The sequence below is a fragment of the Salvelinus alpinus genome, chromosome 18, assembly GCF_045679555.1.
Source record: "Salvelinus alpinus chromosome 18, SLU_Salpinus.1, whole genome shotgun sequence".
NCBI classification, from domain to species: Eukaryota; Metazoa; Chordata; class Actinopteri; order Salmoniformes; family Salmonidae; genus Salvelinus; species Salvelinus alpinus.
Genome location: NC_092103.1, coordinates 26,236,115 through 26,262,414, shown reverse-complemented (window position 1 = coordinate 26,262,414; position 26,300 = coordinate 26,236,115). Strand labels below are relative to the sequence as shown.

Here is a 26,300-nt window from a genome sequence, read left to right as displayed (position 1 = left end):
GTTTGAATGCATTCAAATCCCTGACAGAATGACAAAGAATTCTTCACATTGTTGTTTTCTTTATTCAGCAACTACAAATTCATGTCAAGGGATTGCTTTTCATTTGTCTACAACTTTGGGATGAAAAACCATGCCTGAATACCGGTAAGCAATAAACTACACAGTAGCTTTGTTTAGTCATTTTCTCAAATAAAGCAAATTCATAGGCTTGAGATGTACTGTTGTATCCGATATGATTTGTAGACTATGTACTGTATACATCTTATGCAAGTTAATGAGCAACACATTGTATAACAAACTACAATTGCATAGTGTGCCAAGTGGCTGTCTCGTCAAGACAGATGGTTAGTTACCTCCAGTCTGTAAAAAATAATGTTTAGTAGAACAATGGAACCAACTGTTGAACAAACAAGCTTTATGAAAACATTGGAACACATTGCAAAAACTTCAGTCAGAACAAAATAACATGACTTGGTTATTTGCTTTGAATAGGTCTAATTCACTGCAGACCGTCATCCTTCATGAAGCTTCTAAAACAGAGCTAATGTACAGAGCAGACTGGTAAACAGTAAGTCAGTAGGTTTAGTGGAGTAGCATTATGTACAGCTTACACACTGCAGGGAGTGGAGGATGCATTGACTTTCACAGCCATATTAGGGACTGGTTTCTCAGTTGAGGTTTTCCCACACTGCTGTACTGTGCCTGGCTCAGTCTGCAGCAGACTATTAGAACCCCGTGTGGGAAAGTTACCCTCCCTTAAAGAAACTCACAAGTACTACCAGGAAAAGACTGGAGAGAGACAAAGGGAAAAACAGATGAGAGTAATAAAGACCACCGTCTCTATTATCTCAACAGATGCGTTGCAGTTTGGCTTCACTCTCCCCCCCGGGTTCCTCTTTGGGGCTGCGCTTCCTTGACGATTTCTCCTCCCCCTCTTTGTCTTCAAGGGATTCTGTAGCATTCTTGAAGGGCTCTGCCCCAGAGTCAACACTGTCCAGCTCAGGGACCGATGATTCCTCATTCTTCCCAGCCACCAAACATGCATCACCCGATATCGGTACCAAGTCCCCTGGGTCAGGGCCCATCTGAACCACCACCATGGTTAATGCTTCTTCCTCCCTCTCTACCCTTGTTTCAGTCTGTTCCTCCTCAAAGAGGGCCATCTCCCCAGGGTGAGTGGCTATCTCACCAACCAGGCTGACTGTGAGCTCTGTGTGGCCGTTGACGGGCGTTGTTCTCTCAGCCTGCCGTAGAAGCTCTGTCCTCAGGGAGGCTAGCTGGGTGTGGATGAGAGTGCGGTGTTGCATCTCCAGACTCTTCACCTGCCAAACAGAAAGACAGGCATCATCAGTGGTCAAAGAGTCTCATAAGCCCTATTTGCGCGGAACTAGTATTACTAGAGAACGTTGATTATGTTATTAATTACCCCAATGTCTGTTATTCAAGAGGACGATTCAGACGGAATTCATTTTCCAAACTGCCCCCTGTAATTATAATTTTTTTCAATAAATTGACAGTTATGACAGAAGCCTGGAGTTTTTTTTTTCTAGGAGTGAAGATATTGCAACAAGTCCACACGATAACATGGCTACACTGATAACTCAAGCTTGGTTCCCAAGTATTTAAACCATGCCAACCATTTTTGGTATAGTGTCGCCATAATATTTGAATTGAGGAAGTGTGATCATATTCATTAGGATATTTTAGCGAATCGCAGTAGAAGACATCCTAAATGCCCCCCAGCCTTCAGATGTGAGCCGAACAGCACACTTGCACTTGATATGTGTTGTTAGGCTATGACTAGAAAGTGAACTTGTCATTTCCAAACATTTAGCTCAGTTTTATGCTGCTTTGCAATCTGTTAACAGCAATGTTTCTTTTAATGTTGTTTTTTATGATGCACTTGGCAATGTTCAATTCCTTCGCATAAAACAAACAAAAGCATTCACTGTGAAAGTTGATACATGTAGGTCCTTCATATAAAGGCTATGCACAGCACTTCGTTCAATTTATAGAATCAGTTATGGTTTACTTGCTCAAACCGCGAGCAACACCTGTCAAACTCAGAAATATTTCTCAAAACACAGGGATGTCAATTCGCACGGGGGGACTAATATTGTCAGAGGACTTTAGAGTTTGCCAAAAAAATGAGTTATTCTGTCTGAAATTGTTACTCTTCTGCCATGTAAAATTACTGACAGATTCGGAAGGGACTAAAATGACAGATGTGGTGTATTGTGTTCGTGCACTTAATTATATTACCCGACCTCCCCCAGTAAAACTAATTCCGTCCGAATAGGGCTTTATACCATCCAACGACTGTCAGTGATGTTCAGTAGATTTATAAAAGGATGGCTCCAGGGAAGCTACATGTATATTGGTATACAAGCATTTTACACGAGAAACCACTTTGCTTCAGTGGGCAATAAGGCCCTTTGACATTCCAGCTCGTGAATACTATTGAAGCTCAGTCATTTTTTACTAACCATACAGAATATGCATAGCTCTGTAGATTTTCAAGAGGCTCTTCTAAGAGGCTTTACGCATTGTTTTTAATCTGGCATGTGATCTTGAGAATATTCAAGAACAGGGGTTGGAACCGGTCCAGGAAACTAGGGCTGTCCCGGACCAAAAAAATAAGTGGTCGACCAAGAGTCTGTTCTTTCGACCAATCGATTGGTCTACATTTTTAACATGTATTTTTTCATATATTGACACATCCTATGTATTTTAATCAAATCAACTATATTCACTGAGCTTGTCTGATGCTTTAAGCACACGGTTTGATTAAATAATCAAAACACACAAATGACTAGAGGGAGTCCTACCAGCAATTTATTTGATTGTTCCGGGTTCAGTCTTGCTGTGCTGTGTAAGAAAAAAACAAAAACAGGGAGTGACAGTGACTAGCACCCGTTGTCTCGCTCTCCTCCCTGCTGCAGCGACCACCACAGAACATCAAAAGTGTTTATCGCGCTGTCCGTGTTTCTGAAGCTGCAACATAATTACAGCCATCTGACAAAAGTTCTGTTTCCGAAATCCCTCATTTGTTTAGGAAAAACATTCCCTATTCTCTCAACCCTTGCTCTTTTTACGTGACACATGTATGCATCGCATGCACGTGACCAAAGACCTATTCACACAGAACTAGTATTACTAGTAGGTTTGTCAAACGATCAAAATAATGAATTGCGATTAATTGCATTAAATTCTGCGATTAATCATTCATTTTCTCAAATTTGGTACTAAATATAGATTTTTCCATTTAAAAAAAAGCAGTGTATTGAGTAATAGGCATGTAGGGAGGGACTGAAACCAAAAATATTTCAGTATCAGAATGTTTTTAATGGCATATTCACCATAAACAAATTAAATACAAAAGACCTGGAACTTACTAATGCTCCCAGTAGGTAGGTAAGTAAACACACAAAATTATAGTTCTCCCAATTACTGATTGGAGGGTTGGCTATAAGAAGAAAAATGGATACAAAGAACATAAACCTATACAACAACGTCAGGAATCCCTCAGAACGTTAACCTGTGACCATACACTTCAGTCATCCTCCTCCATTTCTTTTCACTGAGCCAATTGCAAAGACAAACAAGCCCGCTGACATTTTCAGATGATAAAGCTGCTCTCTTCTTGTGTACAATATGCCCAGAGTGTGAAAACAACCTCTCACAAGGTACTGATGTAACAGGCGTTGCCAGGTACCTTCGTGCAATGCATGCCAGCCTGGTGTGCCCCTGCATGCTGTGACCGCCACTGTAGTGGACAGTCCTCCATGTTGATGCTGGGCTCTGCTTTGTAACACTCCACACATTCAATGGATTCCTCCTCTTCATCGGACTCAGAAGAACTCAACTAAAGGGCAGCTTTCGTCTTTGGTGGCTATGACTCTGTTGCTTTATCCAGTTGCTGTGCAGTCCTCTCTTCCTTCAGCACTCGACCCAAGGTTTAAGGACCTGAAGTGCCTTCCCAAACCTCATCCCTCTCAGGTCTGGGAAGGTACTTCAGGTCCTTAAACCTTGGGTCGAGTGCTGTGGCAACCTTCAGCCATGTTAGGTTGGTGTTTTCCTTGCATTTCTCCAGGTCTGTTGTGAATGTCAGCATGAATCTTATCATTTAGGCAGGGTCATCGTTGGAGCTCTCAATGACCCGAAAGAGATGACAAAGCAGGCAACACCACTGAGCAGGAAATGTACATCTCTCCTCCCAGAAGTTCAGTCAAGTATCTGCAGTGAAAGATCAATCAAAATCACTTGTCAATTGTGAGAGACATATGCCCAGACTCTCTCACACTTTACACACACCTTATTATAACACTAATAGTGATACAAAGAATATTACCTGCAGGGCTCCAGTAGTGCCTCCAGCTTCTACAGTTTCTCCAGTTCAGTTGTGGTTGGCATGGTTCTCTGTTGGTTGTTGGTGATCTCTCAGTGGTTGTTGGTTTCTGTGGACACGCGTTACCAATTCCAGAGTGGAATTCCATCTTGTTGTGTGCCAGTGATGCCTTCAGTCCATTTGCTGATGTCCTAGCTCTGCAGCATTTGGTGGGCTGTGTTTGAAATGCCTAACAATTTTTCACCATTTAGCTATGGCATTGTCAAACCCTCTGTTCTGTAGGGACACTGTGATGGACCTTTGGAGACTGTGCGCGATGCAGGGCAGGTGTTCAAAAAGGCATATGTCTGGCAGCTGCAATCATGTTCCGTGCACGGTCTATGCAAACGGTGGTAACTTTGTTTCAATGTTGCACTGAAACGTGCGCCGGCCATGAAATGCCCGGCGCACGTTTCAGCATAGTGCCTCTGTCTTCACTACAGCCAGAGAGTGTGAATGCAGTTTCCATTGATGTGGTGCGCAGTAACTCAGCCTTGCAGTAGATGCAAATTACTTTGGTTTTATACACAGAGCTATCTGGGAGTGATTTGAAATTGAATTGGCCATTTAAAAGCCCCTTACTAGCATTCTCCATTATTCAGTCATACAAGTAGCTAGCAAGTAAAGTGTTTGTCAAACTAGCGCATCGGCTGTGCTGTATCCTGAATTTCCACCTGTCTGACGTGCCCAAAGTAAACTGCCTGTTACTCAGGCCCAGAAGCTAGGATATGCATATAATTGGTAGAATTGGATAGAAAACTCTGAAGTTTCTAAAAGTGTTAAAATAATGTCTGTGAGTATAATAGAACTGATATAGCAGGCGAAAACGGGAGGAAAATCGATCCGGAATTATTATTGTTTGAGCTTGGAATGACTTCCAATGCAATGCTATTGAAAGATCTAATTTCCGCCTCCCAGATTGCAGTTCCTATGGCTTCCACTAGATGTCAATCTTTATACAAGGTTTTAGGCTTTAAAAAGAAAAAAAAGTATTTGTAGTCACTCCAAGTTGAGCGCCAGGGCAAAAGTATTATTTTTGCGAGCGTGAACGTGGGAGCGCTCTTCGTTCTTTTCCTTTGCTATTGAACATAGTAATCTCCGTCTGAAATATTATCGTTTATTTAGATATTAGACAACCTGAGGATTAATAAAAAACATTGTTTTACTCGTTTGGACGAACTTTGCTGGTAACTTTTTGGAATCCTTTGTATGCATGTTGAAGGACTGGATTATTGAATTCAATGGCGCCAACTAAACTGCGTTTTTGGGATATAAAGAAGGACTTTATTGAACAAAACAACCATTCATTGTGTAGCTGGGACCCTTGGATTGCAAACAGAGGAAGATCTTCAAAAGTAAGTGATATATTTTAAATTGCCATTTGTGATTGTGTCGCCAGTGCTGGTTTGAAAGACATGTTGACATGGGGCGCTGTCCTCAGACAATCGAATGCTATGCTTTCGCCGTAAAGCCTTTTTGAAATCTGACAACGCAGTTAGACTACCAAGATTCTAAGCTAAAGAATCATATATGACACTTGTATTTTCATGAATGTTTAATATTACGATTTTGTATTTTGAATTTGGCACGCTCCGATTTCACCGGATGTTGTTGAATTTGATCCCTAATTACTAGAGAAAGTTGGTTATGTAATTATTACTCCAGAATGTCCTTTATTCCACGGGATTCATTTTATCCAAACTGCACCCTGTAATTCTTTATTTATTTTTTACTCCAATAAAAATTGACAGTTATGACAGAAGCCTGGAGGTTTTTATTCTAGGTGTGAAGATAAAGCATTTCAACATGTCCAGCTGATAGGGCCACACTGATAACTCAAGCTTGGTTCCCAAGTTTCTAAACCATCTTTCCTATAGTGTTGCCAAAATATGTAAATTAAGGAAGTGTGATTATAATCATTAGGATATTTTAGGGATCCGCAGTACGTCCTAAATGCCCTCCAGCCTTCAGATGTGAGCTAAACCGTGCGATTGCACTTGAGATGCATTTTAAGGCTATGGATGAAAAAGCTCACTTATCATTTCCAAATGTTTAGGTCAGTTCTATGCTGCTGCTTTGCGATCTATTAACAGCAAGGGTTGCATTAAATAGGCACAATATTTTTTTATGATGCATTTGGCAATATTCAATTCATACGCACAAAACATATAAACAAAAGCATTCATACACTAGAATGTTCATACACTGCTCAAAAAAATAAAGGGAACACTTAAACAACACAATGTAACTCCAAGTCAATCACACTTCTGTGAAATCAAACTGTCCACTTAGGAAGCAACACTGATTGACAATACATTTCACATGCTGTTGTGCAAATGGAATAGACAACAGGTGGAAATTAAAGGCAATTAGCAAGACACCCCCAATAAAGGAGTGGTTCTGCAGGTGGTGACCACAGACCACTTCTCAGTTCCTATGCTTCCTGGCTGATGTTTTGGTCACTTTTGAATGCTGGCGGTGCTTTCACTCTAGTGGTAGCATGAGACGGAGTCTACAACCCATACAAGTGGCTCAGGTAGTGCAGCTCATCCAGGATGGCACATCAATGCGAGCTGTGGCAAGAAGGTTTGCTGTGTCTGTCAGCGTAGTGTCCAGAGCATGGAGGCGCTACCAGGAGACAGGCCAGTACATCAGGAGACGTGGAGGAGGCCGTAGGAGGGCAACAACCCAGCAGCAGGACTGCTACCTCCGCCTTTGAGCAGGAGGAGCACTGCCAGAGCCCTGCAAAATGACCTCCAGCAGGCCACAAATGTGCATGTGTCTGCTCAAACGGTCAGAAACAGACTCCATGAGGGTGGTATGAGGGCCCGACGTCCACAGGTGGAGGTTGTGCTTACAGCCCAACACCGTGCAGGACGTTTGGTTGGCAAATTCGCCACTGGCGCCCTTCACAGATGAAAGCAGGTTCACACTGAGCATGTGACAGACGTGACAGAGTCTGGAGACGCCGTGGAGAACGTTCTGCTGCCTGCAACATCCTCCAGCATGACCGGTTTGGCGGTGGGTCAGTCATGGTGTGGGGTGGCATTTCTTTGGGGGGCCGCACAGCCCTCCATGTGCTCGCCAGAGGTAGCCTGACTGCCATTAGGTACCGAGATGAGATCCTCAGACCCCTTGTGAGACCATATGCTGGTGCGGTTGGCCCTGGGTTCCTACTAATGCAAGACAATGCTAGACCTCATGTGGCTGGAGTCTGTCAGCAGTTCCTGCAAGAGGAAGGCATTGATGCTATGGACTGGCCCGCCCGTTCCCCAACCCTGAATCCAATTGAGCACATCTGGGACATCATGTCTCGCTCCATCCACCAACGACACGTTGCACCACAGACTGTCCAGGAGTTGGCGGATGCTTTAGTCCAGGTCTGGGAGGAGATGCCTCAGGAGACCATCCGCCACCTCATCAGGAGCATGCCCAGGCATTGTAGGGAGGTCATACAGGCGCGTGGAGGCCACACACACTACTGAGCCTCATTTTGATTTGTTTTAAGGACATTACAAAGTTGGATCAGCCTGTAATGTGGTTTTCCACTTTAATTTTGAGTGTGACTCCAAATCCAGACCTCCATGGGTTGATAAATTTGATTTCCATTGATAATTTGTGTGATTTTGTTGTCAGCACATTCAACTATGTAAAGAAAAAAGTATTTAATAAGAATATTTCATTCATTCAGATCTAGGATGTGTTATTTTAGTGTTCCCTTTATTTTTTTGAGCAGTGTATAAAGGCTATGCGCAGCACTTAGTTCAATTTATCAGATCAGTTATTGTGCAAACCGCGAGCAACACCTGTCAAACTCAGAGATTTCTCTCAACACAGGGATGTCAATTCGGACGGGACTAAAATGACAGATATGTAATTATGTGCACGAGCACAAAACACAACTCCACCTCCCCTAGTAAAACCAATCCTGTCCGAATACGGCACAATAGGGCCTGACCTATAACATTACATAATCACATCAATAAAATCGTTAAAACAAACTCTGAAAACCGTAGATAGCACTACTGGGTGATCGGAATAGTCGATCGATCAATAATAAAATAATTAGGGTTGCAAAGGGTCGGAAACTTGACTGTAAATTTCCGGAATTTCTCATGGGAAGTTAAGCCCTGGAATTTTGCTTAAACTTATCAAAAAAGTTCACTTATAACAGTGCACCTTTTGTTGTTGGATACACATAAGGCAATTCTAGGTCTTGTGGCATATTTTGGTTAAACTATCCCCAATTCAATGGAATTGCAACTGTCTGCATGCACAGTGCACTCTTCCATCACATGTACAGCTGATTCTCAAGATCTTACACGCTAATGAGATACTATTGAGCCAAGGACTACATGCTTTCTGGTAAGTTTTGATTACAATATTGGGTGGGGTGAATATATTTTATATGACATACAATATTTTTTCTTAACTAGTAAATAGTAGCCTACAGCAAAGTGTGTTTAAATCATTTATAACTTGTTAACAATTTCTGCTAGTTCGTTTTTGCTACCATGTGGGTTTTAGCTTGCTTGAGCCTGCTAACTGTGTGTTAATTTACCTATTTCCATACATGTTTCATATAAAAACATTTATCTTACAAAGGAGTTGTTTAATCAAACTGCTTTACTATTTATCTATCTATACATGGAATTGTATTTGGGTTTTTTTACAATTTTTTCCCCTAATCTCTACAGGAAAATGCCACGGGCACTATCTGATGTGTGGAGACATTTCACTGCAGCGAATGTAGAAAGAAAAGCTGTGGACATTTGCAAATAATGTGCCAAATCATTTGAAGAGTGCAACAAAGATGCAGAATCATCAGAATACCCCCCCCCCCCCCTTGGGTTGTGCCGTGGCGGAGATCTTTGTGGGCTATACTCAGGCTTGTCTCAGAATGGTAAGTTGGTGGTTGAAGGTATCCCTGTAGTGGTGATTCCTGGCTGTGCTTTGGCAAAGTGGGTGGGATTATATCCTGCCTGTTTGGCCCTGTCCGGGCCAAATAGCTCATGGTTCTCCTGGAATCATAAGTAGTCAGCCACAGTGTCTCCCAACCCCTCCTGTCTCAGCCTCCAGTATTTTATGTGTCGGGGGGCTAGGGTCAGTCTGTTATATCTGGAGTATTTCTCCTGTCTTATCCGGTGTCCTGTGTGAATTTAAGAATGCTCTCTCGCTTTCTCTCTCTCGGAGGACCTGAGCCCTAGGACCATGCCTCAGGACTACCTGGCCTGATGACTCATTGCTGTCCCCAGTCCACCTGGCTGTGCTGCTGCTCCAGTTTCAACTGTTCTGCCTGCGGCTATGGAACCCTGACCTGTTCACCGGACGTGCTACCTGTCCCAGACCTGCTGTTTAACTCTCTAGAAATAGCAGGAGCTGTAGAGATACTCTGAATGATCGGCTATGAAAACACAACTGACATTTACTCCTGAGGTGCTGACCTGTTGCACCCTCGACAACCAATGTGATTATTATTATTTGACCCTGCTGGTCATCTATGAACATCTTGGCCATATTCTGTTATAATCTCCACCCGGCACAGCCAGAAGACGACTGGCCACCCCTCATAGCCTTGTTACTCTCTAGGTTTCTTCCTATGTTCTGGCTTTTCCAGGGAGTTTTTCCTATCCACCATGCTTCTACACCTGCATTGCTTGCTGTTTTAGGCTGGGTTTCTGTACAGCACTTACAGATATCAGCCGATGTAAGAAGGGCTTTATAAATACATTTGATTTGGCCAAGTGCATAAAGTTCCCTCAGTGCTCACAACAAGCAAACTCTTGACAAAAGTCCCTCTACTTCTAGTTGTGGTGAAAAATTATGAATCAGACACCTTATCGATATCAATAGCTCATGGTTCTCCTGGAATCATAAGTAGTCAGAGGAACGTAGTCAGAGAAATGCTGATGAATGTCTTCCTCGAGCTGTGTATGCAACTGGTTCACCTCTGATGCTCACAGGCAATGTGTATTGGAAGAGATTTCTGAATGTTCTTCGCCCAGCATACACCCCTCCAACCAGACATGCTTTATCTACTAATTTGCTGGATGCAGAGTTCAACAGAGTTCAAGTGAAGGCCAAGCGAATCATAAAGAAAGCAGACTGTATTGCAATCATCTCTGATGGGTGGTCGATTGTTCGTGTGCAAGGAATAATTAACTACATCATCTCCACCCATCAACCAGTATTCTACAACAGCACAGACAAGGGACAGACACACCGGTCTCTACATTGCAGATCAGCTGATGCAGTCATCAATGACCTTGGACCACATAAGGTATTTGCACTGGTGACATACAATGCCGCGAACATGAAGGTCACATTTGGACTCATCATACCAAAGGACAGATTTCCACCAGTCTAATGTAGCTTGCTCGTGTTTCCTTGCCCTAGTTGGTTGAGATAATGCCAATAGTGTGCAAAGCTGTCATCAAGGCAAAGGGTGGCTACATTGAAGAATCTAAAATATATTTTGATTTGTTTAACACTTTTTTGATAACTACATGATTCCATGTGTTATTTCATAGTTTTGATGTCTTCACTATTATTCTACAAGGTAGAAAATAGTTTTTAAAAAATTGAATGAGTAGGTGTCCAAACCTTTGACTGGTACTGTATGTGTATATGTATGCATATTTGCAAAAAAGGATATGGGTGATTTGAAGTGATGCAGACAATTACATTGATGGAAGCTACAATATTAAAGCTGATCTACACCCCCCCCCCCCCAAAAAAACAATATATATATATTTTTTTTTTTATACTCAAAACTGTAACACGTGACAACAAAATGGATGCAGAGGATGTGACAAATAAACCTCAAAACGGGGGAATATTAACAGATTGCTCAGGAGTTAAAGGGAAAGTCAGATGTGTGGAATAAATGTGACTAATTGTGGAAAATACTAGAGATCAAGAAAAACAAGGTAAGGCGCAAGTGCTGAGTGCATATTATGTGTGCCAAACAGGTGCTGTATAGATTGCAATATAATTTTTCTGACCGTTTGGAACAATGTTAACACTAAATAAAGTATAAGAGTACCAGAGCCTGTTGTAACATTTTTTGTTAAGTCTTTATTACAGCAAAGACTAAAAACATTCGCACTAATTTGTGAATGCAATTTCCGAAATGGAACGGTTTATTTATTGCTTAAGCTAATTATTCAGGGCTCGCTTTATTATTATTTTTAATTACATGTTTAACCCCCTTTTTCTCCCCAATTTCGTGGTATCCAATTGTTAGTAGTTACTGTCTTGTCTCATCACTACAACTCCCGTACGGGCTCGGGAGAGACGAAGGTCGAGAGCCATGCTTCCTCCGAAACACAACCCAACCAAGCCGCACTGCTTCTTAACACAGCGCGCATCCAACCCGGAAGCCAGCCGCACCAATGTGTCGGAGGAAACACCGTACACCAAGCAACCTGGTCAGCGTGCACTGCGCCCGGCCCACCACAGGAGTCGCTAGTGCGCGATGAGACAAGGATATCCCTACCGGCCAAACCCTCCCTAACCCGGACAACGCTAGGCCAATTGTGCGTCGCCCCATGAACCTCCCGGTCGCGGCAGGCTGCGACAGAGCCTGGGCTTGAACCCAGAGTCTCTGGTGGCACAGCTAGCACTGCGATGCAGTGCCTTAGACCACTGCGCCACCCGGGAGGCCCCCTGGGCCCGCTTTATTTTAAAACTAAAATGCTTGATTGCATTTCAAATCATGAATGACTCAAATGCTGTGTGATGACATGAACAAATGAATGGTTGATTGATACAGTAGCCTATATATATTGACATACAGACCTAAGTTATAGTATTAAGACTAAACAGGATGTGCCCTTAGGCCTACAGCTCAATGGTGGTTATACAAGGCTGCTATACTAAGCCTACTAATGACATTTCTTATTCTAATAATAATAAGATGATCAAGAAAAAGGAGCATTATTATTATTATAAATATTATTTTTCAGGCAATTTGGAACAGTGTAAACATAAATTAGAAATAATACCAGAGAGGCTGTGTAAAGCCTTTATTACAGTAAAGCAAAGATTAAAAACAGCCCAATTTGTGAAATTGCTTACTTGACATGTCATTGCTTGAGGCGAAATCAGTAGGCTATTAAATAAACACGGTGTTATTTCTGTAGATATATTGCTGTTTTATAAAGCCAGGCACATTTAACAGTTAGGCTATTGATTATATACCTAATAAAGTTTGGCCTTCCCCTCTCCACACTTTTCTTAGATAATAAGGCAAGGGCTGTTTTCTCATCTCCTCATTCTGCTGATGCCTCTGCGGCATTGCTCTCAACACCAATATGCTGGTTAACGTTGCTATTATCCACATAGCAACATGGTCTAGGAAAAGGCGCCAATTCAACAGCGCACTAATGTGTTTCAGAAGCAGAGACAGCGACCGCTATCCAACGAGGGAGAAAGCGCATTTGTTTTTAAATACTATTATTTTTATTAGTGTTGCACCATTGTTCTTATGTAATATAACCATATACAATTTCAGTAGCACATGTCTTAGACTGATGGACTGTGCATCCCCACAATGGATCAGTCCACTCAGCGCAAATTAGACAGGTGTCTTGTACACCATGATAGATCTATATATTTTTTTGCTACTGTTCGACTAAAGAAATCTCGGTCGACCAACAGCCTATCGACCAAACAATCAACCAGTTGATTAAATGGGGTCAGCCCTACTAGAAACAGAACCGAAAACCAGAAAATATTGAACATTTTCAAGGAACAGAAACGAAAGTGATCCATACTGTTCAGGAACAGAACCATTATTTTAAAAGCATGGGAACTGGTTAATAACATTATTTTACGTTCCAGTCATTTTTTCTAGTCCCACAAAAAAATGCAACAAAGCGCCTATGCAAACCCTCACTCTGTCACTCAGAAACTTATTCCAGTGTCTGCCTGCAAACTGAAAATCTTTGCCAGTTGTGTATGCGTTTAGGCTACCTGCCCCTCCCCCTACGGAGCATAACTGACATTACAATCGTGATTCAGAAGATAGGCAGAAGGATTTTTTTATTAGCTAAAGAATGGATTAACTTTTCCAATGCTAGATAAGGATACCATAGGCCTATCACGTTGTATTTAACTACAAAAAGGTAAGACATGTCTTTAATTCTGGTACCGCTCTGCACACACAAGCTTGTTAGCTAGCTCAAAGGACATTCAAGTTCCTTCATAGAAGCCACTCTTCCATAAGTATAATTATGTGGACCCAAGTCAGATAATGCATGTCATTACAAGATGCCCAGCACTTCAAGCATCCTCCTTAACCCACTCTCGATCTCTCCCCACCCGCAAAATTTCAGTTGCATCGTGTGCCATAGGCTACACTAGTCTGTCCATCATGCATGTAAACAACTAGCTTGCCTGCTCTATCCGCACTGATCGGTGATGTAATTTAATGAGCTAAATATAAAAAACTTGATTTCATAGGTTGAAAAGGGAACGATACAAAACCGTCGTTTTTTGGTTTATTTTTCTGGTCGGAACAGTGGAACGGAACAAAAAAAATGGTGGTTCTGTTCAGAACGAAACAATTGGAAAATAATTTCAGTTCTAACCCCTATTTAACAATCACTTAGGATCATCACTACAGTAGCAGTTACAAGTGTCCACTCACCAGCTGATCGATTCTCTGCTGGCTGTTCTCTGCAGAGCGGTACAGCTTTAGCTCCTCAAACATCTTGATGTTGGCCTGCACCACACTGGCTACCTGGGGGCACCTCAGCACAGGGGAGACAACATGGTCACGTCAGAATGGTCTGTTTTCCATTCCACCAAGAATGTCAAATACAGAAAGGATGGAGAACTTACGAGAAGAGACATAAGGTAAGCGCTTTAACTCCCATCTATCCTTCACACAAATACACATTTTTAGAAGATCCACATACAAATCAGTTTCCTCCGCCAAAAATAACTAAAATAAAAAGTTATCCTGATAAGTTAACCATGTCTTTGCTGCTCCATACTGTGGTCAGTGTACCTGCTGATCGAGATTGCGTATCCTTTCCCCGGTCAATTGCTGAATGATTCTGGCCTATACGTTTTTGAAATCCATCTTTCACATAAGTGTTTTGCTGCATTTATTGAGTGACTCCCACAACTCTTAATTTTCACAATTTTTGCCCCAGTTAAAACACTCGTAAACATCAGTGCAAAGCCAGGAACGGGGGAGTGTTGAAAACCATGGGTGTTTTGCCATTTACTAACATTGTGTGCCTGGAGTCTAGAATTGTAAGCAGCTCTGCCTTCAGCCTTCTGTCATTGTGTCTACCCTCAAGTCTCTGGCCAGCCAGTGCACACGCAAGGTTTGCTTCTGGGTGCCAAAAATACCTGTTCCTGAACGAGGTCAAAGAATCTCGGCATCTCTGCCTCCATCCACCTCTCCAATCGGCCTCTCCTGCCGCTAAACATGTTAAAAATGAACACATCTATTTCTTCACACAGACACAAATTATGACAAGTTCATCATACAAATAAGTTTCTTTCACAAAAAGATATCACGTTAAGTTACCCATTTTTGTACCTGGTGGTCTTTGAGATGCTGTATCTCTCTAGATCTAATATCTATCCTTCACACAAAGTTCACCATACAAAGCATCTTAGCCTACACAAAAAAGCTATCTTGTTTTGATAACCTTTCTTTGAGGTTACATACTGTGTGTGCTGGTCAGTGTACTTGGTCTTTGAGTCTGTATCTCAGCTCACAAGTCTGCTGTTAGTGTACCTGTTCGTTAAGTCTGTGGATCTCTGCCCTTAGCCTCTTCTCCATGGCGTCCTTCTCCTGCCGCAAGGTCACGTTTTGCTGGTGGAGCTCCAGCAGATGCTTCTCTATATGTAGGGCCTGCTCCAGACTCTCCCCGCCCTGCAATAGACAACCACAGGTACACCAAGGTTAGTATCATGGCATGAAGGGGGTAGAGGGGTAACAGAGGTTAGCATTAGGGAATGCAGGCTGCTTGCATAAAAGTATGTAGATTGATGAGGGTTGTAATTGATATTGGTAAGAAAAACATTGGATGTGAGAACTTACTAAAGCACAGTATTAGCAAGATAACTCAATGGAGACACCTGTTCAGAGATAATGCTGGCCGCCTCCTCGTAAATCAGGTTGCCTCCCTGTCCATCTGGGTCCATGAGAACCAGCGTCTGGGTCTGGTCCAGGGTATGCTGGGAAGGCCCCACCTCCTCTTCGGCCGCCACTAGGATCCCGTTGTTCACGCTGCTGTCCTTCAACCAGAGCAGGCACCAATCACCATACAATGACCAGAAACAAGTTACTTGACATATACACATCCTGTGCTGGGCTTGAGATGAACCTTTTTAACACTGGTGACACTACTGCTATTGAAGATTCAGCGACACCAATATAAACTTTGATAGCACAAGCAACATTGTACAGATCACACAATACAACACTTCACAATATCAACCCACCACAACCCTCTCTACTTGGGATGTGCATCTATCCCTTTCAAGACAATTTTATAGATCGATAGATGGACGCTGATACAAGAACGATACGTTTTAGTTTGAAACGATAGGGTTTGATGCGATAAGATTCGATGCACTGATATTTGTTGCATAAGCACATTCATTTTCATTTCTAAATTAAAATCTGCTGCTGATGGCGCACAAGAACTTGATCTGTGTCCCCCCCCACACACACACACACACCTGATCTGAAATCACCATCTCACTAATTAATTAGTAACTTTTGCAGATTAAAACTTTTAGAGTTTTAATTTATCAATATTTATCATTTACACAATTATGCTATGACATAGCCAATGAATATATAGCACAACTTTGGATTTCACCCGTCTCCTAATCGCATGGTTTAGACCATTTACAAGTTGACAGACTGAGTGAGCTTCTCTTGCGTCGTCCATGCAGTGCGGGTAGCAAGTGATTGTTGTCCTCGTATTGAAATGATCAACTTTACCCTGTATTTCAAAAAAATACCCTATACACTGATTGTTTCAAGTAAAATGTTTGCTGATGGTGAACCTGAAATCTAAATGAATCCAATGTAAGCCCCGTTCAGCATGTAGACAGATGAGAGCTGTGTCTCTGGTGGTAGCTTAGGATACTTTTCTTCCGGTAAAACAATTTAACAGCACATTTGACAATACAAACATTTGAATTCTGAAGGTGATGCGCAAAATCAGCAATAGGTCTACCTCTTGTTTGTCAGCACACGAAGCAGCACACAGTTTGACTAGGCTACTAATATTGCCTGGGGTTGTTCGGCATGCAAAATGACTTGTAGATCAATGACATGCTTAGCTCGACACTGAAGTACAGGACACAGTTGTCACAAAAGATTAGGTCTTTTCGGAAGGTAGAAAGTAATTTGAGGCCAAATGTTTTTGTGAACCAGCGACTTGTAACGTTTGAATAGATTTTCTGACCGATGCGTGCTACATTTGGAACGGTTTGGGGTCCTAGGACCTATGCACATATAACTTAAACATTTGAACCTGGGACAGATGCGTATCGGTGAATTGCTACATCCCTACTATCCACATTTACCCACCACAAATCATGAGACATATATGAAACCTTGGGTTCCACAGTGAGCAGAGTCTCCGTGTTGGCTGTGTTGAGGATTGGCTGCGCCATGATAGTCCCCATGTCTCCCCCCTCCACCCCAGAGCCCGTACACACTTCCAGCCCTCCATAGGCTTTAGGGTGGGCCTCCGGACTCTGGTCATAATACTGTCGGCTGTTCACCTCCTGAATGCACAGGGAGGGGATTGTGAGAGATCTGCCTTGGTCCGTATTCACAAAGATTCTCAGAGTAGGCGAGCTAATCAAGTATTAGAATTCAAGACTCTTATTGACTATGATTTAAAAGGCCAAAATTCATCCTAGATCAGCACTCCTACTCAGACTATTTTTGTATATATGGAGAATAAGTGCCCTGTCTGTTTACTCTTCATACTCACAGTGTTCAATGGTGAATGTATGTTCTATTACAGTAGTTTGGTGGTAGTACCTGTGTGACCTGTATCTGGAAGGTGGTGTGGGGGTTCCGGAAGTGGGTCTTATAGTGTTTGATGGCCTCGTCTCGGCGGTTGAAGCCGTTTCGGCAGCGGTAGCAGTGCCAGTGTGCACCCTTGAACCTCTTCTCCCCTTTGATGGTGCCCACGATCTCACAGTGGTTGCAGCATCGAAGCACTTTTAGGCCTGAAGGGAAGACAAAAAGCTTGCTGTTAAGTTGTAGGTCCCATGTATTTTCTAACAATCAATAAAAGAGCATGCCTGATTATTTCTTTAAACATTTTAACTGATTTGAGTGAAAGATCTCTCACTGAAACCTTTTGGCAAAGTCATACTACCACTGAATCTAGCATCTGATGTGTACTTTTATGTATACGTGTTGAAAAGCCTCTCACCAGCAAAGTCGATGCCCTTGTCAACATGTTTAATGCGGTAATGAGCCCGTAGGATAAGAGGGTCGTGATAGGCCTCGACCACAGTGCAGAGAGGACAGTGCATATGAGTGCCCTTGTCCTTGCCTGAGCAGTCATCGTCCTGACACAACACTGGGTTGTAGGTGTGCTCTGTGCCCCTGATCCGCACCGAAGGGTGGGCCTGAAACAGCACGGCAAGGAGATTCAGGTAGACTGAGGATAACTGTTGCAAGTTAATCCTCATACAATTGTCATTTTAACAACATTTTTACTGTAGTTAGTAGCTATATTATTTTAATCACTAGTTACATACTGAGCTGAATGACAATTGCCATCCCTCAGTTATTGTTATCGAAACTGGGGCGGGGATCCGGATTTGTTATTGTTTCTACTGCTTATTGACACTTTAAATAGCTTGCTAATCAACAACTTTACAGGCGCTAGTTTGGATGCGTGTAGCAGTTCCAGCTAGCTAACGTTTTAGCTAGATAAAGACTGTCCATCCATCATGTGGCCTTCAAGACTAGACTTGAGACGCTTTAGAAATGTGACTGATCAATCGAAATACTTACAATAAAAGCCGACATTTTATCTGCTGAAGCTGGAACTTTTGTTGAAACACATTCAGGTAAAGTTATCGGTTAATTTTGGTTCAAACAAGCGAGCCAAATCGCATGTTGTGAAGTGTTGTGTGTTGTTCGTCATCTGTGCACTCGTTTTGCTTGCAATGGCGGCGAACGTGTAAGTGCTTACGTTGACAGAGCGTGGCGTAGTTTTTTTTTTCTGTCGTTTTTTTATACAATAAACAAAGAGCATGGAGAGTTTCTAAACCCAGAGGCGCAACATAGCGAGACTTGCGAGATTGCTTGCGAAACAGACCAAGCAGGCCGGGTTAGGAGTTTGAGAAGACAATGAGAGAAGTCAAAAAGGATTCCTTAGTTGTAAATTTTCTTGAAATCTAAAGGCACGACCTAGATTCGATCCAATGTAATAAGTAGCTGAACATGTCATTACTCCATCCTTGTGAAAATGACAAACTGACACGTTTTAATTTTCGTCAAAAACAACTGTATATCGAAGGAGTGCTTTGATTTTACGGCTTGCACATGCGCAATTCGACGCGAGACGACCGTTAGACCCGATGACGTGTTTCTGCGCATGAGTTTAGCTAGCCAAGGTCGGGGATTTCTATTGGAGAAGCAGTTTCTATACGTCTTTATACTAAACCATCTTTGTATAGAGCGTTCCAGTTTGTAGTCCTAAAACCCGGAATGAGATACCTCTGGTTCGTTCAGCTATCCCCATGGAGAAAATTAATGGGCAAAGAATAGTGTTTTCGAATAAACGCCGAAAATAAGGTCTGAGATTAACACAGGCTTAGGAGACCTTATACGTTTTGTTCTATAAGATAATAGCAGTCAGTTAACATAGGCTTTATAATTCATATAGGTTATGTGCTTTTTTTATTACATACATTCTTCAGAATTCACAAAAACTGACGTTAGCTGATGAAGATTATATCATAAAACAAAACGTATGAGATCTTCCTCAAGATCCACCTCAAGCTGAACCTCGGCAAGACGGAGCTGCTCTTCCTCCCGGGGAAGGACTGCCCGTTCCATGATCTCGCCATCACGGTTGACAACTCCATTGTGTCCTCCTCCCAGAGTGCTAAGAACCTTGGCGTGATCCTGGACAACACCCTGTCGTTCTCAACTAACATCAAGGCGGTGACCCGTTCCTGTAGGTTCATGCTCTACAACATTCGCAGAGTACGACCCTGCCTCACGCAGGAAGCGGCGCAGGTCCTAATCCAGGCACTTGTCATCTCCCGTCTGGATTACTGCAACTCGCTGTTGGCTGGGCTCCCTGCCTGTGCCATTAAACCCCTACAACTCATCCAGAACGCCGCAGCCCGTCTGGTGTTCAACTTTCCCAAGTTCTCTCACGTCACCCCGCTCCTCCGCTCTCTCCACTGGCTTCCAGTTGAAGCTCGCATCCGCTACAAGACCATGGTGCTTGCCTACGGAGCTGTGAGGGGAACGGCACCTCCGTACCTTCAGGCTCTGATCAGGCCCTACACCCAAACAAGGGCACTGCGTTCATCCACCTCTGGCCTGCTTGCCTCCCTACCTCTGAGGAAGTACAGTTCCCGCTCAGCCCAGTCAAAACTGTTCGCTGCTCTGGCACCCCAATGGTGGAACAAACTCCCTCACGACGCCAGGTCAGCGGAGTCAATCACCACCTTCCGGAGACACCTGAAACCCCACCTCTTTAAGGAATACCTAGGATAGGATAAAGTAATCCTTCTAACCCCCCCCCCTTAAAAGAGTTAGATGCACTATTGTAAAGTGGTTGTTCCACTGGATATCATAAGGTGAATGCACCAATTTGTAAGTCGCTCTGGATAAGAGCGTCTGCTAAATGACTTAAATGTAAATGTAAATCTTCCAAGCCTGTTTTTGCCATATACATTATTTTCTGCGTTTATCCAAAATCACTTCAAAACACCATTCATTTTCACCATAGAACCCCACAGATGATCTGTCATAATGCCCATAAAACCTAGCGGTCAAACACGGAAATGGTTCCAATCGTTTTTTCACCATGAATTTTTCCCATTGCAGATTTTAGAAGCACTTCAAATTAAGTATGTGTTTGGTGTAGGCTTACCTTGTGACGTTTTGATAACCGTACAATTCTCACTTGGACTAGGTGAGTTTTATCAATATAATCGGCTACATTTAATTTTTTTAAAGTGAAATGCTAATTAGCAACAGAGAAGACCTCATACAAGACTACAAATTCCTGCAGGAAGCTCCTGCAAGTCATCTCTAGCTGACACTGTCAGCTACATTTCCCCAGCGAGACCTTCTGTGCCCAATCCATGCAGAATCCATATGTTGTAGTGAAATTAATTGATTAATTAAGTGTTGAACTTCTTCCGTCCCCCTTCTCTCTCTCTTAGATAGCCTCCAACTGTACTTTAGCTAGTAGATACCAAAATATGTTGTTTTACTTAGCATAGATTGTTTTTACAGTATGTCGACTTTGGTATCTATTTCAGACCTTATGGCATTTTTCAAGGATGAGCATGAGCATTAAATGGGGAGAAGACCACTGTAAGCCTGGCCATGTGGAGAAAGCAGCTATATATATATCTACATTTTTATTTAACCTTTATTTAACTAGGTAAGTCAGTTAAGAACAAATTCTTATTTACAATGACGGCCTACCAAAGGGCAAAAGGCCAACTGCCGGGATGGGGGCTGGGGGAAAAAATGAAAAAACACACATCACGACAAGAGAGACAACACTACATAAAGAGAGACCTAAGACATAGAAAGGCAGCAACACATGACAACACAACATGGTAGCAACACACCCCGACATGGTAGAAACACAACATGGTACAAATATTATTGGGCACAGACAACAGCACAAAGGGCAAGAAGGGCAGAGACAACAATACATCACATAAAGCAGCCACACCTGTCAGTAAGAGTGTCCATGATTGAGTCTTTGAATGAAGAGATTGAGATAAAACTGTCCAGTTTGAGTGTTTGTTGCAGCTCGTTCCAGTCGCTAGCTGCCGCGAACTGAAAAGACTCAGGGATATGTGTGCTTTGGGGACCTTTAACAGAATGTGACTGGCAGAACGGGTGCTGTATGTGGAGGACGAGGGCTGCAGTAGATATCTCAGATAGGGGGGAGTGAGGCCTAAGAGGGTTTTATAAATAAGCATCAACCAGTGGGTCGTGCGACGGGTATATAGTGAGGGGCAACTTACCGGTTTGGTTAGGGCCAGCATTAGGGATAAAATGTATCCTGTGTCGGTGAGTGTAGCTATTAAGTAAAGTTTGAGCATTTTAGCAATACAATGTGTTCTGTACAGGTGTCAACATTCTACAAGGAATAATCAATTATATAATCATTAACCAGATTACCCTGGATATCAGACTTAGATAAGTGATAACAGTTCTAGAAGGTTGTCATTGATGAGAATGAATCTAAAAATCTACTGACATATTCACATTCAGAATTTTTACATATATTGTTAAGACATCCAGAGACAAATTTTCAAAATCACAGTATTCACTTTTTAGGACTGGTCTGTTATAAAGCAGTAGTTCCCCAAAAATGTTCTGTTACTGTAACACCAATTGAATTGTGCTCTGCCTGGAGCACCCCTGAAGTATTACTTCATGTGCATTTTTACCAGTGCCCCCTGTGGATAGGCCAAGTACCCCCAGGGGTCCTGTACCTGTACCTGGTTGTGAACCACTGTCTTAAAGCTATATGCATTCACACAGTCTTAATTTGCATGATCCTTCCCAGTAATAAAATCCCAAGTTATCAATTAAAAGTTAATGGAAAAACTGCACTAGTCCTCATATGAAAACTATAGAAAAGTACTGATCCCATTATCTTGTATATGTGTATGGTTGTTGTTTCAATGTTGTTTTTATATATCCAATATTGTCCGACACAGATCCTGGATATATGTCCCTGCTGTATGATACCACCCCATTAGGTGCAACTCCCAGGAGTAGCGTGAAGGAGTGCATTGAATGGTACACAGAGTAGGTTTGCTTCTGCAGTTACAGTTGAAGTCAGAAGTTTACATACACCTTAGCCAAATACATTTAAGCTCAGTTTTTCACAATTCCTGACATTTATTCCTCGTAAAAATTCCCTGTCTTAGGTTAGTTAGGATCACCGCTTTATTTTAAGAATGTGAAATGTCAGAATAATAGTAGAGAGAAGGATTTATTTCAGCTTTTATTTCTTTCATCACATTCCCAGTGGATCAGAATACACTCAATTAGTATTTGGTAACATTGCCTTTAAATTGTTTAACTTGGGTCAAACGCTTCGGGTAGCCTTCCACAAGCTGATGTCTTGAGATGTTGCTTCAATATATCCACATCATTTTCCTGCCTCATGATGCCATCTATTTTGTGAAGCGCACCAGTCCCTCCTGCATTAAAGCACCCACACAACATGATGCTGCCACCCCCGTGCTTCACGGTTGGGATGGTGTTCTTCGGCTTGCAAGCCTTCCCCTTTTTCCTCCAAACATAACAGTTCTATTTTTGTTTCATCAGACCAGAGGACATTTCCCCAAAAAGTATGATCTTTGTCCCCATGTGCAGTTGCAAACCATAGTCTGGCTTTTTTCTGGTGGTTTTTGAGTAGTGGCTTTTTCCTTGCTGAGCGGCCTTTCAGGTTATGTCGATGTAGGACTTGTTTTACTGTGGATATAGATACATTTGTACCTGTTTCCTCCAGCAAAGGTCCTTTGCTGTTGTTCTGGGATTGATTTACACTTTTCGCACCAAAGTACGTTCATTTCTAGGAGACAGAACGCGTCTCCTTCCTGAGCGGTATGATGGCTGCGTGGTCCCATGGTGTTTATACTTGCGTACTATTGTTTGTACTATTGAGGTCTTGGCTGATTTCTTTTGATTTTCCCATGATGTCAAGCAAAGAGGCACTGAGTTTGAAGGTAGGCCTTGAAATACATCCACAGGTTCACCTCCAATTGACTCAAATGATGTCAATTAGCCTATCAGAAGCGTCTAAAGCATGATATCATTTTCTGGAATTTTCCAAGCTGTTTAAATGCACAGTTAACTTAGTGTATGTAAACTTCTGACCCCCTGGAATTGTGATACAGTGAATTATAAGTGAAATAATCTGTCTTTAAACAATTGTTGGAAGAATTACTTGTGTCATGCACAAAGTAGATGTCCTTACCAACTTGCCAGAACTATAGTTTGTTAACAAGAAATTTGTGGAGTGGTTGATAAACAAGTTTTAATGACTTCAACCTAAGTGTATGTAAACTTCCTACTTCAACTGTACATCTGACTTAGAGTATCAATTTGTACGTCAGTAATGTCAATGACCATCCAGTTAACACATCAAACCTTAAAGTCAGACAGGAAAGCAATGTGATGGGCAGCATAGACCTGCTAAGACCCTCCCTCATCCAGGATATATAAATCATTCAACTTCAATGCCTCTTCAATGGTAAGGTCCCTTGCACCATAGGGACCTAGAAACACATGGAGGAGAGATGTACAGGCAGAAATGACTGAGAAGGGCCTCAACTGGCCTATGCCATGAGCTTAAGTCAAGTAAGTCAGTCACTTGATTAGTCATGTTCAACAGATGCACTGTGGCACAAAACCGTTTGTGTGGAAAAAATTTTGAGCCCATCCTCAACAGCCTGAAGAAACACCTGGTGGGAAATACAAGGTCCTTCTCGTGGAAGTGAACCACAACTAGGCTACTAACTAAACATTATGTAGGCAAGCCTCTCTCAGTAGACAAGGGGTTGACTCACTCCATTTACTTGGAACACAGAGAACACCACTTGCGGCAAATGTTTCCCTAAGAATGCTGAGCTGAAAAACCATATGAGTACTCACTATGTGGATGGGACCTTCCTACTAGGATGGAGGATTTTCCTGCAATGCTCAACTAGATGAACAGGGCAGTCTAGTGTACTATTTGCCCAAAAGACGTGAAGTCTTGCGATGAGCTATACGACTGTACTTCTGATTCTCAAGAGGAAAGTTAAAACCCTCTGAGCCGTGAGATCACTAAGGAGGAACAGCAGTGGTTGAGGGTTCGTCTGAAAGGGACTGACATGTCTAACTGACTTCCCAGGTCATTTGATTAGTCATGTACAACTTTTTTTATTTTTTTTATTTAACCAGGAAGGGCTCATTGAGATTTAAAATATATTTTTCAAGAGTGTCCTGGCCAAGATAGGCAGCACCAAGTCATTACAAAAATTACAGACAGACAACATGAAAAACTACAAGTAATCTAGTAACCATTGAATTCACAAGAGTATAACAAAATCAAAAACAGCAAATTAAAAACATTGACAGGTCAGGGAATCAGTCTCAAAATCCTTCATCGGTGATTTAAAAACACCAGTCGGGACAAGTTCTTCCAGTTTAAAAGTATTTTGTAAGGTGTTCCAAGACGATGGCACAGAGTACATAAAAGCCCTTTTACCAAATTCAGTTCGGACATTTGGAACAGTTAGCAGAATAAAGTCCAGCGAATGAAGAGAGTACCCACCACATTTCTGAACAATAAAAATGCCCAAATAAAAAGGTAGTAAACCCCAAATGGCTTTGTAAATAAAAGTATACCAGTGACTGAGCCTACGAGTGACTAGAGGAGGCCAGCCAACCCTGGTATACAAAGTGCAGTGGTGCGTAAAGGTTTTGCAGTTTAAAATAAATCTCAAAGTGCCATGGTAAAGAGTGTCAATTGATCTCAAACACTGAGCGGAAGCATTCATATATAAAATATCCCCATAGTCTAGTAAAGGCATAAATGTAGCTGATACTAGCCTCCTTCTGGCTTCAAAAGAAAAACAGGCCTTATTCCTAAAATAAAATACCAATTTCAGCTTCAATTTTTTTGTAAGTTGTTGAATATGCAATTTAAAAGAGAGGCCGTCATCAATTAGAATTCCAAGATATTTACAACCTCAATCTCCTTGCCCTGACAGGTAGTAATAGGTGAAAAATTCAGAGGTCTATTTCTTGCATTAGAAAACACCATTAGTTTAGTTTTGTCAGTTATGAGGATAAGCTTCAATTGACACAAGGTATGTTGAACAGTATAAAAAGCAGTTTGCAAGTTCTTGAAAGCTTTTGTAAGAGACGAGGCACAACAGTAAATAACAGTATCATCAGCATAAAAATGAAGTTGTGCATTTTGGACATTTTTGTCTAAATCATTTATATAAATAGTGAATAAGAGAGGACCAAGTACAGAGCCTTGGGGCACACCATTAAGGACAGACAATTTAACAGACATAAGCCCATCAAAATGAGTGCACTGAGTTCTATCAGACAGATAGTTAGCAAACCATGCAACTGCATGCTCCGAAAGACCTACACTCAACAATCTCTACCTTAGTATATCATGATCAACTGTATCAAAAGCCTTAGAGAGATCAATAAAGAGTGAGACACAGTGCTGTTTTTTGTCAAGGGCTTCAGTGATATCATTTAAACCCTTCATGGCTGCTGTAATTGTGCTATGCTTCTTCCTGAAGCCCGATTGGTACATTGATAAAATAGAGTTAGTAAATAAAAACTCTTTTAGCTGTTCACTTATAAGGGTTTCAAGTATTTTCACCAGGGGTGACAGCTTTGAGATGGGCCAATAATTATTTAAAAGAGTTGGATCTCCTCCTTTTAAAAGTGGTAGGACAAATGCTGATTTCCAGATCTTTGGAATTTCATTACATTCCAGGGTTAGATTGAACAGATATGTAAGTGGTTCAGCTATGAAATCAGCTGCCAGATTTAAAAAGCAGGGATCCAAAAGATCAGGACCTGCAGGCTTTCTTTGATCTAAGGATTTCATGGATTTATGTACCACTTGCACTGAGAATGGCAAAAAGCAAAAAGTTTGACCAGCTC

General features: G+C 42.0%; 1 protein-coding gene and 1 long non-coding RNA gene across 4 annotated transcripts; both read right to left on the bottom strand.

The window, feature by feature from the left end:
* Positions 1 to 43: 43 nt before the first annotated feature.
* LOC139544067 (uncharacterized) lies at positions 44 to 18,616 on the bottom strand. Of its 3 annotated transcripts, none has more exons than XM_071350781.1 (8): positions 18,411 to 18,616; positions 17,821 to 18,019; positions 17,421 to 17,611; positions 16,959 to 17,158; positions 15,491 to 15,641; positions 15,147 to 15,284; positions 14,040 to 14,132; positions 44 to 1,322 (listed from the first exon to the last, which is right to left on the bottom strand). In XM_071350781.1, exons 1-8 carry the CDS (start codon positions 18,423 to 18,425, stop codon positions 849 to 851), a joined length of 1,461 nt encoding a protein of 486 aa, XP_071206882.1. In that variant the 5' UTR covers positions 18,426 to 18,616; the 3' UTR covers positions 44 to 848. The 3 variants fall into 3 exon arrangements, with proteins under 3 accessions (XP_071206882.1, XP_071206883.1, XP_071206881.1); XM_071350782.1 differs by having other exon boundaries at positions 15,491 to 15,649; positions 16,985 to 17,158; XM_071350780.1 differs by having other exon boundaries at positions 15,491 to 15,644; positions 18,411 to 18,613.
* LOC139544071 (uncharacterized) lies at positions 1,340 to 14,024 on the bottom strand. Its single transcript, XR_011668799.1, has 3 exons — positions 3,716 to 14,024; positions 2,829 to 2,868; positions 1,340 to 1,484 (listed from the first exon to the last, which is right to left on the bottom strand). It is a non-coding gene; the product is annotated as an uncharacterized lncRNA (long non-coding RNA).
* Positions 18,617 to 26,300: the final 7,684 nt, after the last annotated feature.

What these genes read in the sequence shown, in the direction of transcription:
- LOC139544067 (XM_071350780.1), bottom strand. An exon ending in TCCAGATACAGGTCACACAG is followed by an intron (nt 17,159 to 17,420) that starts GTACTACCACCA and finishes CTGTGCATTCAG; the next exon opens with GAGGTGAACAGCCGACAGTA. An exon ending in TATATGTCTCATGATTTGTG is followed by an intron (nt 15,645 to 16,958) that starts GTGGGTAAATGT and finishes GTTGAAGGACAG; the next exon opens with CAGCGTGAACAACGGGATCC.